This window comes from Aspergillus bombycis (assembly GCF_001792695.1).
Source record: "Aspergillus bombycis strain NRRL26010 chromosome Unknown contig00006, whole genome shotgun sequence".
NCBI classification, from domain to species: Eukaryota; Fungi; Ascomycota; class Eurotiomycetes; order Eurotiales; family Aspergillaceae; genus Aspergillus; species Aspergillus bombycis.
In genome coordinates, this window is record NW_019170008.1 from 501,561 (window position 1) to 520,708 (window position 19,148).

A 19,148-nucleotide genomic window follows, 5' to 3' on the forward strand; every position below is an offset into this window, starting at 1 on the left:
ACCAAGCTCTCTCATCACAACCCTTCCACACAGTATCAGAAATGAAGTTATCAAACGTCCTCATCAACAGCCTCCTCCCCATATTCGGGCTATCCCATCCCTTCCATCTCCACCAAGAAAAGCACCTCGTCCGCCTACCCCTCCCTCCCCCAGATAACTGGGTCGCGGGTCCGCGTCTATTCCCCGGAGAAGTCATTGCGGGCTTCCATGCCCACATCGACGAGCACGACGCCAAGGGTTGGCGTGAGTATGTTAACCAGCAATGCGAGAAGTTTCATGACTGTACCTCGACCCTATCGTTCAGCGGTAAGAGCCCAGATATAATAACTACGATGCCGTCGGAATTGGCGTTGAAGGTGACTTGTTTCTGCTCTAGCGAATAATGTCGGCTCGACGGGTGGGCGGTACTGGTTTGGATATGTCTTTCGGGGTGGGCCTACTACGCCGGATGACTATGTTAGGGACTGGACTGCTAGGGCTCAGGTGAAGGATTCGGCTGCATATACTGTCAGCTTTGAGGATGGTGATGACGATGGTGATGACTTTCTATGGTTACAGCGGGATATCTTGTAGATGGCTACAAGTGGTCTGCGATGCTGTGGCATAGGGTGGTCTCGAGACGTCTTATGGCTTGGTCTTGTTAAATATTGTGGTCGGTCTCTCAAATGATATGTATTATCGTGATATAAGAGACCTAAAAGCAAGCAAAACTCACTGTGCTCGAACTGATTGATCCAAGATTATATTCGTATGATTCGTTAGGTAATGCGACGTGCATTCGTACTGAAGCACTTTGGTTCTTCACTGCCAAGGCAAAAGTTACATACGGCATGAGATACTTCCAAATGAAAGGTCAGACCAGGTCTCCTTGATAAAATCGGCACACCGTTCCCCAATTCCATATGCTGGCATCTGGGTATGTCCACCGTGCAAAGTGGGCATTACACTACAGTCCGCAACGCGCAGTCCAGCAACTCCCTTGACTCTTAGCTTGTTATCCAGGACAGCAAGGGGGTTATCGTCCTTGCCCATCGCACAAGTTCCGGAAGCATGATAGCCTGTTGACATTAGTATATCGCTCGAACGAGGACTGCGGACACACTTACAGGTGGTGGCATGTTCCTTCACATATGGAATCCACTCCTCCCGAGTCGTGTAGGTATGATGGGTCAGGTTGGGCGGCCAGGATCCCTTGACAATATCTTTGGTTCCCGCGCCTTTCATGACCACCTCGTTGCCAAAGCGGCAGGCCTCGGTCAGCACCAGGAGGTCCATTGGATCCGCCAGGTAGTTGCAGTCAACGATGGGGTTTTCCAGCGGATCCTTAGATTTCAAGGTCACCGTGCCCCGAGATTTCGGGGCAAAGAGCTCGGCAATCATCGAGAACGCGTGCTTGTGGTCGACGGGGAACTGATCGTACTGCTTGGGTCCGCCGTAGCACTCGGTGGTGAAGAATTCGATGTTCGGTTGTTTAGGCGTCAGGCCCATTGGGTCGCGGCCAGGTTTGCGGGGAGCGTCTCGCCACAACGGTTCGTCTTTGAGGCGCTCGTCCAGGCGGGCGAAGGCGAATGCGCCGAAGGGGAATGTCGATAGGAAGCCGGTCTTCTGTTCTTTCCATTGTGCGTATGTCTTTTCCATGTTATCGTCGTGGTAGACATGCCAGTCGTTGGTTAGGCCTTCCTGTTCGGTTTCGTAGAACATGAATACAATCTGGTTGGATTAGTAGCCCGTCCGGACTGTCGGTGAGATAGGTGGCTCACCAAATGATCCATCAGATTTTTGCCTACGCCAGGCAGGTCAACCTTGCACGGAATGTCGAACTTTTCCAATTCCTCCCGTGCCCCGATTCCAGATCGCATCAGCACGGCCGGGCTGCAATACGCACCACTAGCTATGACCACCTCCTTTCTCGCGTGGAACGTGCGGCTGGTCCCATCGGCCAACCTGGTCACGGCACCTGTCGCCCGGAGCCCAGTGGGACCTTCTTCCAACACGATGCGGTCGACGGTAGTATCGGTTTGAATCGTTACGTTGTGGCGGTTGTGATCGTTGGTTATGAAATCCGCGCCCGTAGTACGGATGCCCTTATACACGGTCCGAGGTGCATGGCCGCATCCGTGGGCAACGTCGCCCGTGCTGAACATGTCATGATGCAGCGGCATTCCTTGTGAAACGAGCGAGTCCATGAGCCGGTTCGAGATGGGGGCGAGATCGTGCGGTTCGGTATGCAGTGGGCCATTGTAACCATGGCTCTGGGCGTCGGCCTGGAACCAGTCTTTGGGATGGAATGTTTCCGACTATGACAGCATGCTGTTAGGCATGCCTATGCTCCATCCAAACTGTGGGATGAATCTAACCTTTCTCATTGCCCCAAAGAATTCCTCTCCACTCCATCCTTCCAGCTCCCAATCGTCGTAGTCTTGCTTGCTACCTCGCACACATAGCGTTCCGTTACATCCGCTGCAGCCTCCCAGAAAGCGGCCGCGGCTCAGTTTCACTTGCCGGTTATCGACTCCTTTCATAGGCGATGTGACGATATTCCAATCGGTTTCCGAGTCAAAGTTATTTGACCATCTGCGACACTTAGTGGGGTGAGACGAGTTGGGCGTAGATTCGGCATTCATACCCTCCCGTCATATGTACGTTTTCCAAATCTTTATTATGTTGACCCGCCTCCAAGACGAGCACCTTCACATCAGGATTTTCCGCGAGACGACCAGCGACAACACATCCTGCTGTACCACCTCTTTCCGGTTGACCGATCAGTTCCTACTCGCGTCGAAACACATTTCTTCAAATTCACCAGCCCGCACTTACCCGCAAATAATGTAGTCGTAAACATCTTCCGAGGTGCTTCCCATGGCGACCACCTGATATTATGCAGGAGAGAGCGGGTGACGGCGGTGGGAAACTTGTGGAATTAATTAAATCGTAAGGTTCTCTAAGGCTACTTGCCAGTCATGTCGGCATACCCCCTTTTTTTATACTCACGGTTGTAGCTCTCTCTTGTCGGTGGGAGCAGAATAATAATCCTCATATGCAATCCCCCACTTGGTGGGCACAGACGGACCACAGGTGGCCAGCCTAAAAAAAAAAAAAAGAGGGGAGCAGGATCAAGATAGCCAGTTTAATGCAGCTAACTATACTATAACTAGCTTGGCTCTCGATTCAACAAGGGATTTCAGCTCTCGATCAACCGCCCCCGGTCGCTCTCGGCCAGAAAGAAAGCCATTGTGATTCGCTGTGGATCAGACTGCTTTAGTAACGTTACGTCTAGTCGTGAGTCGTGGATAATTCTCCAAGCGAAAGAGGGGGCCAAGACGCCACTAAGCCCGCACCATGGATGAGCTGAAGGCAATCCCTCCCGACACTGCGTAATTCATGCAAAGGTTGATTTCGTGTTGCGGGCCGAGGTGTTCCCTCGTCGCATACGGGGGGGGGTTGTCTCTGCACGCTGCTGCACATGGCGTACGTGCATCCTTCCATTTATGTGTGTGTGTGTGTGTGTGTGTGTTCCGGACGCCCTCAGTTCCGGGAGCAGATTTGATCCCTGAGATTTTGAGCAGATATCAGGCGATCAACACTAAGAAAATGGGTCTGCGGGCTCCAAAATGGCTCACGATGCCTGCCTCCACTTTTACCCGCTATTCTCCCACTTGCACAGTCGCGCACACGGCTGGGCGAAACTATTATCTCAAAGCTAAATTCGGAGGAAGCTCTGGCAAGCGAATCAACACCGACTACCCCAAAAGATGTGGGTCAGGGTGTGAGAGTTCCTATACCTCCGCACCCTCTTGGGTCAAGGTTGTTACCTGTCACACTCCTAATGAAACTGCGTCGAAGAATACTACTCTGGCATCTGGCATCCCTTCAGGCCCCTTGGCGTATGGGGTAAAGCTCTGTGGAATGCTAGTATGTATGTACATACCTCCTGCTTCGCAGTACCAAAGAGTGAGGTGGCCCCCCCCAAGAAGAAGAGGTTCCCAGCAACCTATCTCAGCCCCAAACGCCGAATGGAACCTACGAAGCTTTTAAAGTTATTCTGGTCTAAAGGTAAATGGCCGTATTCCCTGTCATGCAGGCCGTTGAAGCACCCTTAAAACCTAACTATCGAATCCAGCGTACGTATCCCTGTCAGGGGCGCTCGCCACCCCATCCCGAATGGTCTCTTAAAACCCCATCGTTATGGCTACTGAGTTTATGTGAGGGAGGATCGTCGTCAATCCTGGTAGATTCGCCGTGATCTCGAAATCCCAGGCAAATCCCGATGTTTGGACAAAAGTTGACACGGTAGAAGAGCCCACTCGATATCCCTATCGGGATCCTACCCTCACAGTTGGGATCCCCAGTACAAACATCTTGTCCAGCCTGCTGCCCGCCTCTCCCGTACACGAGGACTTACCCTGGCCGATCAACTTCTCTCTGGGTCACATTTCCTTTTTCGATACTTCAACTATAGCTCCTATCCAACATTCCGTTGGCCATCCTGACTAATCCTGGACGAAATAAATCAAACTTTAACTCCTATTAAGAGGTATCCGCAAACAAAACCCTGGTCGCCGATCCATTCTTAGAAACGATATACCCCATAACCTCCCCATGACTTGAACCATTGGCCTTCATCTGGACCATGCTCCTTTCTATATATGATCCTGGTGTGGGAATTTGAAAGACGGAAAGTACCATCCACCGTCCTCCTTCACTCTGCCACACGATCCCTCCACGATGGGCAGTGCCACCCCCTTCCAGAAAGAGGCATGGACGGAATATGGCATAGGCGTAATCATCATATTCCTCCGTATTTTTGCACGTTTTAGAGTGGTCGGGGTCAAAAATTGGCAAGGAGATGACTACTTCGCGTTCGTAGTTCTCGCCTTCTGGACTGTAAGCGTTCCTTTTTCCCCAAGTCTGGCAACATGCCATTCTAACCGATGGTAGGCAGAATTGACCATGCTGGAACTGATCGGTAGGCGCTTGTATCTTTCCCCAAGGTCTAGAAACCCATTGACAGATCCCATCCTCCACAGGCCAATATGGCACCAACATCGGTCTCAGTGATGACCAAAGGGCCTCGTTGACCCCCGAGCAAATCGAGATTCTTGCCCGTGGTTCCAGATGTCTTCTCGCCGGCTGGACATGCTATGTGACCCTGATTTGGTCGCTGAAGGCCTGCATGCTGTTCTTCTACAACCGCCTCACGTAAAGGCTCCCCACAGTCCCGCCGAGTCAGCTATCCAACTGACCATCTTTCCTAGACTGGGCCTCGTCCAACAAAAGCTCGTCAAATTCAATGCCGTGCTTTGCGCTTCCACATACGTTGCCGTCATTCTGACTATCTTCTTGCACTGTCGGCCGCTGCACAAGAACTGGCAGGTTTATCCGGATCCTGGTCGTAAGGACGCTCACAGTGTGCTTGAGAGCAAGCTACCATGCTAACTACGATGTCCAGTCAACTGCTCTGCCGACTACGTGAACTATATCGTCATTGCAGTGACCAATGTCACGTTCGTGGCCCCCCCCTACCTAATACCAGAATCCATGCTAATGTAGCGCACAGAACAGACGCGATTCTCGTGTGCATCCCCATCCCATTATTAGCTAAAGTGCGGCTCGCATTGCGCCGGTAAGCACCCTAGTGCAACAAGAACACAACAAGCCGGTTTCTAAATCCGACCATGCATAGAAAGCTGATTATCGGAATCCTCCTGTGCGGCGGTGTCTTCGTCATGATCGCAACGCTCCTGCGCTGTATTCTTTCCCTGCAAAGTATCAACAGCATCAACACCAGTACCATCTGGGCTATTCGCGAAACGGTAAGGTCGCACACTCCACTCCCCGCATGTCTTTTGCTGGTTCTTCTGGGGGATAGACATTGGGTTGGGTTCGCTAATCGGTCTGTCAGTTCGTGGGTATCATCGCCGTCAACGCCCCCTGCATCAAACCGCTCTTCAGCAGCTCCACCTGGCTCGGGTCCTCCTCGGCAGACCCGTATGCATCCTCGCGCAAGAAGGGCAGCTACAGCCTGTCGGTGTTCGGGAAGTCGAAGCCGAGTCAGTTGGAGTCGACGAGGAGTACGAAGGTGGGCGGGCGATCCAGCGATGAGTTCATCCTTCACGGTGGGGGAACGCAGACGGTGGTCAATGATGGGCAGACGGGGCGGTCCGAGAGCCTGTCAGACGAGGAGGCGGGAAGGCACCCGATGGGGGGCATTCAGGTTACCACGATGTATGAGATTCGGCGGGATGGGTCTCAACATGAGTGATTGAGTTTGGATTATCAGTTTACGTAAACTGGTGGGCTTCGGGTGGCGGGCTAGGCGGTCTTGGTGATCGTGCGTTTCGGAGGAAAAAAAGATGTACTATAGTTACGATGATGTTGAGGAACGTAGAAGCTATACCCAGTACAGTAACTCTCTTTTGACAAATCCTGAAGGTTCGATATACGGGGTGAAGGGATCAGTGCACGAGTCCTTCTATTTGAATTTGGATAGCACGGAAGTTAATTCGCAAGTACCGGTACGGGGACCAGGAGCCAAGATGATGGTTCATAAATGATCCGTCGGAACTGGGAAAATGAGGCGCCAGCCCCTGATGGTATTTTCTTGGACATGACTGGTCGTCGAGTGATCGTGTCAAGATTCAGGGCAATAAAGATACATCAAGAGTTGTCCATTTCGTTGCCTCATGTGACTTATCAGCATGTGACTGATAAGGGGTCCTGATCTTTGAGGCAGGTACCATGCCGCATGGGGACTAGCGTCGGAAACCAACCGACACTAAGCGTAATCGGTCTTTTTTGGCCTGTTTTTTGCCATCCAAAGGAGGGGCAAAACTGCGAAAAGGCCGTGACTAGTTTCTGCCCTAAGCGACGGCAGCTGAGAGAGGAGGGGGGCAAAACGCCCGCGACGAGTTCTCCTCAGTCGCCACCCAGGAGTCCTGTTGGTGTTTGCCTTGTTGCCAGTTGGAAGCCCTGCATAAGTGTAACTCAGTTTTATCTAAACTTGAGGGGCCCGAGGTCTTGGCACTGATAGATATGGTTGAGACCCACCGCGCACACGATGGCCTCACGGTGGTGATTTAGGTTCTCAATCGCAATAGATTGAAGATTCTTGGGGTGAGAGGATACTGAAGAAGGCTTCGGTCCAGGTCATGAAGGTGAAGATAACGGCATTGACTTCCGCTAAGCTCGCCATGTTTGCAGTGACACCACTGACGAAAGGCCACTTTCCGCTCCCATCGGCTGGCCGTTCGATGTTACATAATGGCTCGACGCCTTGCGGCCAGTGAAAAGTCTGCAGGTGGATCTCTTTGCGGAGTCTTATTCCAGTTTGACTTGATGAATTTTTCTAGAGCCGGAAAAGAACGAGAAAAAAAAATTAAAAAATAAAAAAAAATTAAAAAATAAAAAAAAATAAAAAAGAATAAAAAAGAAAATCCCAACCGTATGACTACGTAGTATTCTGTTCGGAAAAGCTTTTTCTTTCTCTGACACAGATCATCGAACTCGTGCATGCACGTAACCGCGTCCCAATCCCCTCACTCTCCCTTTCCCTCTGACGAGTCACTTTTACCTGTCCAATATACAACATAATATACGGCCGGGATGGCCATTGACGAGGTCACCCCTGCGCCGCAGGTGACGGAAACCGCTGCTGGAAACGACAGTGACAAGATCAGCGTCAAGACGGGCGCGAACCCTCTGAAGAAGTTTGGCAAGAAGAAGGATGGCAACGGAAATGAAGATGTGGAGAAAGATGGCATTGGAGGGGATACGCCGCCGCATGACTTGCAGCGCAGGCTGAAGAGCAGACATTTGCAGATGATTGCTATCGGTCAGTCAGGATCTGATGTACATACAAGCTGGTCGGAACTGGGTTTAACCGTGACACAGGTGGTACAATTGGAACGGGTTTGTTCATCAGTAGTGGAACAGCCATCGCACACTCCGGTCCGGCGGGTGCCCTCATCGCCTATATCTTCGTTGGTTCGATTGTGTTCTCGGTCATGTCCTCACTAGGTAAAATCTTTATGGTCTTGAGATGAGATACGTGCGGGGGTACTAATCTATTGCAGGTGAGGTCGCAACGTATCTTCCAATCTCCGGTTCTTTCACCTCCTACACCGCACGACTCGTCGATCCCAGTCTGGGCTGCGCGATGGGTTGGATCTATTGGTTTAACTGGGCTTCGACGTACGCTGTGGAACTGACTGCTACCGGTCTGATTGTTCAGTATTGGGACGATCAACTGTCGGTAGCCATCTTCATCGCCATCTTTTGGGTAGTGATCACACTTCTCAATTTCCTCCCGGTCGGCTTTTATGGAGAAATCGAGTTCTGGTTTTCGATGATCAAAGTGCTCACGGTCCTGGGATTCATGATCTTCGCTATCTGCATTGACGCTGGCGTGGGACAGCAGGGCTACCTTGGATTCCACACGTGGAAGGAGCCCGGAGCATTTGCTCCCTATCTGATCGACGCGTCAAATCCGGTGTCCAAGTTCGTCGGTTTCTGGGCCGTGCTTGTGCAGGCCGGTTTCTCCTACCAAGGTACCGAGCTGGTTGGTGTCGCGGCCGGTGAGACGGAGAATCCGGAGAAGACCGTTCCCTCGGCCATCCGCAAGACCTTCATCCGTATTCTCGTCTTCTTTGTCCTGACCATCTTCTTCATGGGCTTGCTGGTCCCTTACGACAACCCCAACCTCATTACCGACTCCAGCGACGCCTCCGCCTCCCCTATGGTCATCGCCGCGAAGCTCGCCGGCGTGAAGGTCCTGCCTAGTCTGATCAACGCCGTCCTCCTGACCGTGGTCCTGTCGGCGGCCAACTCCAACGTCTACAGTGGCAGTCGTGTGCTTCTCGGTCTGGCTCAGGAAAAGTTCGCGCCCCCAATCTTCGGCTGGGTCACCCACCGTGGTGTGCCCTACGTTAGCGTCGCCTTCACCGCCGCCTTCGGACTTCTCGGGTTCATGAACGTCTCCGAGTCCGGTGGAAAGGTCTTCAACTGGCTGGTCAACATCTCCAGTGTGGCTGGATTCATCTGCTGGACGTCCATCAGTCTGAGTCACTTGGCGTTCATGCGTGCGCTGAAGGCGCGCGACATCTCTCGCGATACCTTGCCTTACAAGGCCGCCCTCCAACCCTATCTGACATGGTACGGGCTCTTCTTCAGTGTCCTGATCATCCTGACCCAAGGATTCACGGCCTGGATTCCCACCTTCAACGTCTCCGATTTCTTTGTTGCGTACGTCTGCGTGATCATCTTCGTGGTGCTGTACCTGGGCCACAAGCTTCTCTACCGCACCCATCTGGTGCACCCACTCGAAGCAGACCTGCAATCGGGCCGCCTCCAGAACTACTCCTGGGAAACGGCGAGGCCGAAGACGTGGCAGGAGAGGCTTCGCGAGAGTCTTTGAATTAGTATAATACCCCGTTGCTCTGCGGTGTAATTCACATCAAGGGGCTGCTGGCATGGCAGCTGTGCGTGCATAGAAGAAGCTGCGCTCTGGGCTCCGGCTCGGAGCAGGCATTCGTCGAAGCGTCTTTTACATTCCCCATTTACATATAGCAACAGTGGAGTTTTGGGTGTTTTGGGTGCATATCTTTGATGATTGGTATGTGATCATGCGATCATGCGATCATGTGTATAGTGTTCTTTATATCCATGTATATGATAGACAGCAGATAGTTTATTGAATAATCATACCACAAGCGTTGTGCATAAATACATCAGTTTTTTTTTTCAGTGAAATCATGTCGCCACGCTACAACGCCCTTTATACCCACACCCACCAGTCTACATACATACAACCCCCTACAACCATCTAACACAGCCAAACCATAAAAATCCACCGCTACCCAATTCAAATCCACCGCAAAGCCCTCGCCACCACTGACACCCCCCCAAGAAGACCAGTGACGCCCGTAAGCACCACCAAAATCCCATACTCCGTCCCATAAGCGCCCCAAGCTTGGCCCTCCCACAACCTCGTCCTCAACAACGCCTCACTCAACGGCCCGCTAATCACATTCCCGATGCCGCGACCAGTCTCCATGAACGCAAAAACCATACTCACATCCGCAGACGGATGGCTCTTCCCGACCTCCGACGAAGTCGCAGCCCACGACGACGAAAAACTGCCCCCCGTGCATCCGTACACGATAGTAAACAGATAGAGCGGCGCGAGATGCACGCTCAACCCCCACAGCAGGAATGTGGAGAACACCGCCCCCACCGTGGAAATGAGGATGCATTTCGTGACGTGGTACCGATCCGCAAGCCATCCGATGAGGATGCAGCCGAACATGTTCGAGACATTGAAGACGGTGATTGTGGAGGACGCATGGAGGCCTTTGGCGCCGAGCAGTTCCGCGTAGCTGGGGAGGAAGATCTGGGGCAGGAAGAAGCCCAGCGATTGGACTATGTTGCACGCTTGGTAGATTAGGTAGGTACGGTTGCGGTGGAAGCTGAGGTCGAGTTGGTGCAGGTTGGTGGTTGTCCGGGGGAGGCGCGGTTTGTGGAACAGCATGAAGGGCGCCGCGAGGAGGAAGATTGCTACCGAGCAGATTCGGAGGGTGGTTTGCCAGCCGTAGGCGTCCAGGAGGGATTGGAGGATTAGAGGGAAGATTATCCCCGTTAGGCCTGAGCCGCTCTGTTTGGTTGGTCAGGTGTTAGTGTTGGGATTGTTGGATAAAGGGGAGGGAGGTTGGGGGCATGGCTTACCCAGACAATGCCGAAGGCGAGGCTTTTCTTTTTGACGAACCAGTCCGGCATGAAGAGGATTGATGGCGCGTAGGCAAAGCAGCCTGCGGTGCCGTATGCGATGCCTTGTGACAGAACTAGGTGGGTGACGTTTGTGGAGAATGAGCTCAGGGCCAGGGAAAGCGATAGGACTACGAATGCTATCGAGGATGCCCATCTTTGTAGTCTAGGGAGGGCTATCAAGATGGCCATCACGATGGGGGATAGCAGGTACGCCATGCCCTATTGCTATTAGCAGGTCGACATATCCCTATGGGATGGGATACTCTGGCTTACCATTGCGCAGGTCCCTATCGCAGCTATAGCATGGGACCCTTGGAAGGTCGGGTCATTTCGATAGTAGTTTTGAAATACACCGAAACAGGCGGCGAATCCTAACGCAGGTGCCCGTCGTCAGACGCTACCCTAGCATGTCAAACATGGTTAACTCACCCCATACGGTGCCTTCCACCACAAAGCATGCTGCTAAGAAAAGCCATGCGTGGAGTCCTCCATCTACTGGAGGTAGCTTAGGGTCATTGTATTCGCACTCCAAGTCGAAGGTCTGGGAGGAGTCCGTCGGGGATGGAATACTCGACTCTTTGCAGAGAGCGTGCGGAGCCTTTTCAGTATCCTTGCCCTCCATTTCGTGATAATACTGATACAAGAGCAGAATTAGGGGTCACCTCAAGTGGGTTGAAAGATAGAGCCAACACGGGATAAGGTTGTACAAATAAGAGGGTTCTCCATGATGAGTTCTCCCCCATGCGAACTCGCTTCTGAATATGGGCTGAGCTGTGAAATAAGACAAACAGGTTTATCCCTTGGGGATAGGTAATCCTATAGATGCGTTGGTATGCAGGACGGACATTTATTTACCAAGTAAGTAGTAAAGTTGTCGATCATTGCGATTCTAATGTCCGAGGAATGCTTTTGGCCTATTTTGGAACTAATACCCTTCCACCTGCATACGGTGCTATACGTACAAGCTCGTGTGACAGAATCGTACTTCCATAGCTTATTGTTCCGTATGTCGTACGGCAGCATACACTTGCCCCCGCTTGAGCCCCTAGTGCCCAGTACAATCCAGGCTACATGTGGAATAAGTGGTGAGTTGACGGTGTCACGCGTTGAGCTTGCCCTTGGTGATTTTCGGTATACCTTGGCTCGGAATTCTCACTTGCTAATTTTAGGTGGGGAAAACTACTGCAGGCGCGAGGATATGGGCACAGTCGGAGTCTTGAACTACGTCAAATGCACCTTATGGGGAACCGAACGCGCGGCCGTCTCTGTCGTTGACATGTAAACAGGATGTGGCCTTCGCCTGATACATACTTGAATTGATATTTGTAATTGAAACAGCATCATCGACGTGAGGAAGTAGGGCAGAAGGTAGATCGACGTCATCTCCCCGGCATGCTGGCCAGAGTACCCAAACGGCAGTTATGGGAGATCACGCCGTCTGACGCATACCATGTTTGGAGTACTATTCAACCAATAGATTACACAGGATTTGGTCATATAGTTCCTACTACAACCAGAATGTAAGTCTGTAGGGCTTGGCATGGTAATTATCACAGGGAACAACATCAGACTTGGTATCGCTCTAACCACGATCGAGAGCGTTGTCTTCTGCAAGCTAACGCAAGCCTTTGACTGCTTCGTCACCCTTGTCTGTAGCTACTTCGAGCCAGAAAATGACCGACTTAGCTTTTGCATTCATGATTCGTATAAGTTTAATCTTTTTCTTTGTCTTCATACTGACTTGGTGGGTACAGGTTGTATCAACCCGCGATATTCTCTCAAGTGGTTCGTCTCGAAGATGTCTCAGAGCTGCGTGGATGTCTCCGTACCCTGAACGGGTGTTCCCGCCGCTAAACTTAGCGGCCGGCAGCCCTGTTTTCTGTAACATGATTAGTACGGTTGTTCAGGATAAAAGACCGAGACTTTACATCACTACCCAATATGGATTCTGATCTCTCAAGGTCGCGGTCAGCGCTTAAGGATGTTTTATAGAGTTTTTCAATGTGGAGATACAACAACAGGGTATGCTTCTCAGTCCTAAAGTATCTCATCAGCAGAGGAACCTTTTGCTTGTTTGATATCAGAGTAGGTTTGCAGAAGGTTGAGAAGCGCATGACAGTTTCCTCCAACTGTGATGGCTACGTCTCAACAAAGATTGTACTTGCCCCTTTTTTTTCTTTCCTTTAACAGAAACAGATAATAGAAGAAAAGAATTCTTCAATTGGGAATTGGTATCATCTAATGTTCTCGTTTCGTGGATCACTTACGGTAAACACTACGAGCAATCAAGCCCTCCTCGCTTACTCTCACTCCTATGTTAGTATCTAGTAGGGGTTTCTATATAATTGTGTGGTCAATGGACTTTGATACTTAATTTTTAGGGTAGTCACACTCGCCTTGTTCCACCATTAGAAAATAATTGAGTTGATCTGGTTGCTGCTAAAGCCTGTACAACGTAAAGAAGTGCTCAGAAAATATATATCAAGTAGTGCATGAATGACCAACGTCACCCTTAGCGGGGCGCATAGTGTGAATTCCCTCTCACTATAGGACGATCTCCTGCTGCTGAGGGTATTGTCATGGAAAAAATAGGTGTCATAGTCCGTAAGATTGAACTGAAAAGTCTACAAACAGTAGATAAGACCTTAATCAACCGGTAGGGAACAAGCCACGCATCAGGACAAAAAGCACACAGCATAACCATAAATGCAACTTGTACAACTTCAATCACAACGATCCAGCACAAAACGCCTATTTAATTATCTAACTTATAGAGCTACCAGGTCAACAATACAGTATATCTCGATTCTCGAAACTGGTGCATCTATACTCTTCGATTGTTTTTCGAACCTTAATTAGTAATTAACACTAGTACGCATTCGGATTTTTTCCGGAGTACCTGGTAACAGTGTTGATTTACCAAGCCCTTGTTCGTACTTGTTGACTTACCTACTCCTACCTCCTTGGAAATATAACTTCCAACAGGATATCAATGCATCCAATAAACGCTCCCCCAGCGGACATTGATCCTTTCAGAATCAATATTACTAGAGAGATTGCGCACTCTGATGCGTCTTCAATATTTGAGGTAGATCTAGATGGACAAAAAGTATGCATTGAAACTCTTGCACAACAACGGCGACCCTGGATATACCGAGAAAGGTCGTGATCTAAACCGATTTCGCTGTGAATCCAAGGCATACGAGAAGCTCTTGACTTCTGGTGTCTGTGAACGCGGCTTCGTTCCAAAATTCTACGGCTACATCAATCAAATAGATCCGGCTGCATTTCATCCTACTTTCCAGCATTTCGCCCAAGACCAGTTAAACCGAGTGCAATATTACTAGAATATCTCCCGAATACAGAGAGTTTAAACTGCGTGAACTACTCGGATACGCTGTATTCCCAGGCAATTGAGGGTATGAAGGAGATACACAGTGCCGGTGTTCACCACCGAGATATCTACCCCAAAAACCTTCTCCTTGTTCATGGAAACACCGATAGACTGGTCTGGATTGACTTTGATGTTGCAATGACTTTCACCAACTTTGGACCTGAACAGAAAGCCCGCTGTGACTACGAGATTGCGCTTGTAAAGGGACTTGGGGATGCACTAGTAAGGACATCTTTGTTGTCTATAACTATAGGAGGCATCCAGCGTACTGATTGACGGATACAGAAAGATGACCAGGATAAGGGACTTCCCCCGAATACGAAATTCTATTGAATGTTTCACAGGCTTTTAATGCTTCTGACAATATTTAATGGCGTTCATGGGGTCTTGTACAGTCAGGGTCGAAAACATATTGCCGTTTCGTACACCCACCCATTGTTTCTTAATAGTTTCTCGTCAACTAGGGTGTTGCAGAATCACTTATAGAAAATGACCGCAGTTTCGAGACCTACAATGCTAAGCCTTCTTCTCCAAGAAGTCGGTATACCGACCAAATTGATGAAAAAGGGGGGTTCGCGTCTATCGGGGGTAGTGTAAGCCCGATGACACTGTGTAGCAAGGCATGCGCAAGCACAGGGGCCCTGCCACGGAGACCAAAAATAAGATTAATCAATGTTGTGTTCCTATGGAACACTTTCAGAGATTAAACTGAAAAGAACAGATACTACACTTGATCTAAGCCAAAAGGCAAAGAGAGCTGGAGAAGAAAAGAAAAAAATCCTAAAGGGCGGGGGGTCAAGGCTGTATTTAAAGGATCTTAGGAGTGGCCCGTGCGCCACTAGTAGTAAGCGACCCAGTTTCAGCCAATCATACATCAGTCAGTCGTGGTGCGGTAGGCTTACTACCAGATCGGGACATCACACTTGGTGCCTGCGGCATCAATTGCAGGGGCCAAATTGGGAATGGACATTACCGTATTCCCAGTATCCTAGGGATGAGACATACGATTCAATCTATGCGTTAAATACCCGGTGTGCTTGTTGTGTACTGGCCACTGGTCACTCCGCGAAGACATCCTAAAACTGTAATCAAGCTGGCGATCAACGCTTGCATATATCGTGTTGGAGAAGACGCTACGATCGCAAAGACCATGTTTTGGTCAACAGGTATGCTCTTTCAACGAACTGCCATGTGCACCTCAAGGAGTGAGAGATAATGATGACGGGCAATCTTCCAAAATTAATTTACTTCCGAAGACCTTCATGCACTCCTCGACGTCAAGCAGAACAAGCGGTCAACTAGTTCTTCGTCTAGTGAAGATATAAAGCTTCTAGATCTATGTTTTCCGGCTTTGGGGCACTGCATTGCGGATAATACGTATATGTATATCTTGCTGTCTGCATAGTTTTCAGCCCTTTACGTTCCTATACGTGTTCTCTGTATCTATGGAGTCGTGTCAGATAGGCTACATGACAGGCCGAGTTGGTTTCTCTAAGCTCCTTTAACAAAGGAAGATATGTGTTGCGAAACAAGAGGCTCATGACTGTATAATGGCTGCTCTGTTGATGATTCACTTCTGCACTCTTGCGACACTGTAACCATACTAGAAGGGACTGCAATATGATGAGCAGACCCTAGGGCTATACATTGTCCATCTCCGAGCACAGTGCCCCAGATGACATGTAGTTCACAACTTATGCGAGGAAGTGACGCAGAATTATCATCAACATCCAGAGCAGAGAGTCTACTGTTTTGCAAGAGTCTAGCCATTTCCACCAATGACACCCGGGAGGAAGTTCTATAAAAAGCGCTATGCGCTCTCATAGATTATCGCATCTAAAAACCTTTGCTTCAGTGTCAGGACAGCTCGGTTCAAAACTGAAAAGTAATGATCAAGGCCGTCCGACGTGCATACGGCCATATGCCGAGGATTTCCGGACTCCGATATTAATCGAGCTCATGTTGACAAAGTACCAAAAGCGGGAGACAGGGGCTTAAGCCAGTATAAGCCCTATAGATCAACAGGAGTAAAACCATAACTTGCATAGTCTCCACCAAATTTAGAAACGGTCCGGTTGCCATCGGACTTCTCATGAACTTCTAGATTTTCCTCTCCGCTGTTGGTTCTAGACTGACAACTCATGATCAACCCAAATGACATGCATCTGAAAACTCTAACATCCGCCATGCAGGTCTTGGTATGTTCAGTATCGTTTAATAACCATATCCCGAGGGATCATTTTTATGACCGCTTCATTAGTCCCCGATGCATTCCACGGTTACCTTATATCAAATATATAAATCGTAGAATTTCTGACCCTTGTACCTCGCAAACTTAATATAGAAAACGATCAAGAAAAGCATTAGCCGGCTCTACCCGCAATTCGAGAACTCTTCAAGGATCGGAGGACTTACATACGCTACTGCCCAAAGGATCATAACACATGCAAGGATATGCATCCGCCTCCTGCAGTGTTACTGTGATATCATAACATAAGAGGTATGCATGAATTGCCCACGGACAGACCGTTGTGCTTTTCTCAATTGATACTAGACTCCTGCCAAGGAATAATGCAAATCATAGCCGCTTCTTTATACCATGAGGCAAAGCCTAGAACGACGTCACTTGTAGAGAAAACTCTGTTATAGTGCTCTGTGCTCCCTGAACCAGGATCAACATGCAAGAATCAACGCACTGTGTTCCTGGGGTATGACAGTCTCTAAGCACGTTCGCTGACGCTCCGGTCTCATTGATCCTCAGCAGCATCGCCTTGAGAGTTTTATGTAATGGTCACACGAGCTTCTAAATAATCCCATGCATAGCAATTTATATTGCCTCTCGCACACCACATACTCAACATTCCATCTCGTAAAGCTATACTACTCTCCATGTGAATGAGGCATCAGATGCGATGCAAAGCAACATGCCATTGCAGTTCCATTTTCGCCAAGTAGTTCTAGGCCCCTTGCATACCATTCTGATGAGGGAATCTGCCACTGCAACAATATCACTTATCGCCACTGGCACTGACAGAGTATGCTCTCTTCGTATTCCCGATCACTAGTATGTTCTTCTTTTCATTGACGATCGATTAAGTATTGGTCAATGCTGTAATCATAGACACTTGCCAACTTATCCAACGGAGTAGAAACGTTTTAGCTCCACTAGGCGCTATAGACAATGCACGGCCCGAAGCCACAGGTCTGATCACTAGCAATCCTTGGAATTCTAGGTCTTTTTGTCAGGGGTAAAAGAGTTTCTATTTCTAAATCTTCCGGGGTGTATCCACTAGGATACGATCCGGAAAGCAAGGGGTAGCCGGGATAGCCTGACCACCACAGTTGAATTATCAATTCTGGGGTATAAGTACTGGGACAATTCGCCTTGAATTCAGGAATAATCCATCAACAACATTCTCACTCCTGAGTACAAAATCATTTCTCGTACAACCATCTCAATCCTTCCTCTGAACACTTCTTTGTTCCACTCATCCGCCAAAATGCTCCGTGTCTCTGCTATCTTCATGGCTTGCCTGCTTCTGGCTACCGCTGCCCCTACCGCTCCTGAGAAGAGCAATGCTTGTCTCTCTATGTGTCTGCAGGAGAAGCCTGCTTGTGCTAGTGATGAAGTAAGCTATTCTGTATTTCTTGACGCAACGCGCGATTACTGACTCCGTTCTAGCACCCAACTGGCTCTGAGGTATATCTCCTTTGCTTATAGATGGGAGTATCAATAATAATGAGTATTCAGGGCTGCTGGGGTTGCTGCCAGAAAATCGAAGCAGCAGTTGCCCCTGTCCAGAGGAACACATGTCTCTCCATGTGCCAACAAGAGAAACCTGCTTGTGCTAGCGATGAGGTGCGTCGTTGTATATTACGTTTTCGAGAATAGCATCACTGACTGACCTTGTTTAGGCACCGACTGGCTACGAGGTATATCTCTTTCATTTTGAGCAAGTGCAATGATAGTAACGGTGTCTGCTTAGGGCTGCTGGGGCTGCTGCCAGAAAGTCAAGCCAGATGCCCCTGCCAAGAAGGATATGTGTCTCTCCGTGTGTCTGAAGGATAGGCCTACTTGTGCCAGTGACGAAGTAAGTTTGCTCTGTATTTTCTTTTCGTGATCGCGATTGCTGACTGACTCTGTTCTCTAGCACGCGACTGGCTCTGAGGTACGTCTTCTTTACTTACTGTGGGTAAGGGTAATCATATTAACAGGTCATCGTTTAGGGCTGCTGGGGCTGCTGCCAGAAAAACTGAACGGCAAACAACCCCGGACTGACCTTAGAGTCGTCACACCAAAAGTATTAATCTTCTGTCTGAATCTCTGTTCAAAAGTAAAAGCAAAAACTGTCTCTCTCCCATTCCTGTCTCTACTGTATATTGTCAATATGGACACTGCTGATGTACGTACTAATGATGTCATTCTTTTATACATGTGTGGATGCTATAATACGAATCAATTCGTCTGTCTTTAGTATGGATTATGACCTTGTGTTATGCTAGTAGCGAGCTGACATCACTTTGGTATCACCTACTTTTGTCTGCACCACCATCCATCTCAGAACTCCAAAACAAATCCAGTCCCAGGGCGTCATTTGCTCTACCCCAAAACCAATGCAAGGCTACGGATCAACGCATACTAGCCAATGTCTATTCGATGTCCTTATTCGCCCACCATGCAAGGCTGGCGCTTGCCATACGGATAAGTATCAACCAGTAGAAGACAGCCCCGCCGCAGAACTCATCATAATAAGAAGGCTGAATTGAGAGACATATTACATACCAATAGAATGCCCCGTAAAATGCTTCTCAAAGAGTACAGGGTTTATCACTAGCGCAGCACTTGTTAGTTCCACCCCTTGCAGTCATCCGCGGCTCCGGACCATATACTTACTACTGACCGACCTAACCATCTCCTGCAGTGAACATAATCTCACAAGACACGACGAGGGGTCCCTATCTTTCCTCGCACAAACATAATCTTAAGAAGAAA

At 49.3% G+C, this 19,148-nt stretch overlaps 7 protein-coding genes across 7 annotated transcripts; 5 read left to right on the plus strand and 2 right to left on the minus strand.

The window, feature by feature from the left end:
* Positions 1-41: 41 nt before the first annotated feature.
* ABOM_001608 (uncharacterized protein) lies at positions 42-573 on the plus strand (the record flags this gene model as incomplete). The annotated part of the gene is made up of 2 exons (XM_022528738.1): positions 42-306; positions 377-573. The coding sequence occupies 2 exons, from the start codon at positions 42-44 to the stop codon at positions 571-573; spliced, it is 462 nt and encodes a 153-aa protein (XP_022393570.1).
* Positions 574-828: 255 nt separating this feature from the next.
* On the minus strand, positions 829-2,861 carry ABOM_001609 (GMC family oxidoreductase; the record flags this gene model as incomplete). The annotated part of the gene is made up of 6 exons (XM_022528739.1): positions 829-1,058; positions 1,107-1,710; positions 1,761-2,297; positions 2,358-2,574; positions 2,627-2,746; positions 2,818-2,861. Coding segments are annotated over 6 exons (1,752 nt in total), but the record flags the coding sequence as incomplete, so codon positions are not given.
* Positions 2,862-4,674: 1,813 nt separating this feature from the next.
* ABOM_001610 (uncharacterized protein) lies at positions 4,675-6,262 on the plus strand (the record flags this gene model as incomplete). The annotated part of the gene is made up of 8 exons (XM_022528740.1): positions 4,675-4,884; positions 4,939-4,966; positions 5,028-5,199; positions 5,256-5,392; positions 5,450-5,504; positions 5,558-5,623; positions 5,684-5,813; positions 5,903-6,262. Coding segments are annotated over 8 exons (1,158 nt in total), but the record flags the coding sequence as incomplete, so codon positions are not given.
* A 1,340-nt stretch (positions 6,263-7,602) lies between these two features.
* Positions 7,603-9,412, plus strand: ABOM_001611 (putative amino acid permease (Can1); the record flags this gene model as incomplete). The annotated part of the gene is made up of 3 exons (XM_022528741.1): positions 7,603-7,831; positions 7,891-8,016; positions 8,073-9,412. The coding sequence occupies 3 exons, from the start codon at positions 7,603-7,605 to the stop codon at positions 9,410-9,412; spliced, it is 1,695 nt and encodes a 564-aa protein (XP_022393657.1).
* Positions 9,413-9,859: 447 nt separating this feature from the next.
* ABOM_001612 (putative MFS monocarboxylate transporter) lies at positions 9,860-11,383 on the minus strand (the record flags this gene model as incomplete). The annotated part of the gene is made up of 4 exons (XM_022528742.1): positions 9,860-10,648; positions 10,720-10,980; positions 11,035-11,132; positions 11,191-11,383. The coding sequence occupies 4 exons, from the start codon at positions 11,381-11,383 to the stop codon at positions 9,860-9,862; spliced, it is 1,341 nt and encodes a 446-aa protein (XP_022393660.1).
* Positions 11,384-13,859: 2,476 nt separating this feature from the next.
* ABOM_001613 (uncharacterized protein) lies at positions 13,860-14,488 on the plus strand (the record flags this gene model as incomplete). Its single annotated transcript, XM_022528743.1, has 3 exons — positions 13,860-14,093; positions 14,171-14,377; positions 14,441-14,488. The coding sequence occupies 3 exons, from the start codon at positions 13,860-13,862 to the stop codon at positions 14,486-14,488; spliced, it is 489 nt and encodes a 162-aa protein (XP_022393659.1).
* Positions 14,489-17,655: 3,167 nt separating this feature from the next.
* ABOM_001614 (multiple drug resistance protein) lies at positions 17,656-18,412 on the plus strand (the record flags this gene model as incomplete). The annotated part of the gene is made up of 7 exons (XM_022528744.1): positions 17,656-17,784; positions 17,838-17,855; positions 17,907-18,014; positions 18,071-18,088; positions 18,142-18,246; positions 18,307-18,324; positions 18,383-18,412. The coding sequence occupies 7 exons, from the start codon at positions 17,656-17,658 to the stop codon at positions 18,410-18,412; spliced, it is 426 nt and encodes a 141-aa protein (XP_022393656.1).
* Between the last annotated feature and the right edge of the window lie 736 nt (positions 18,413-19,148).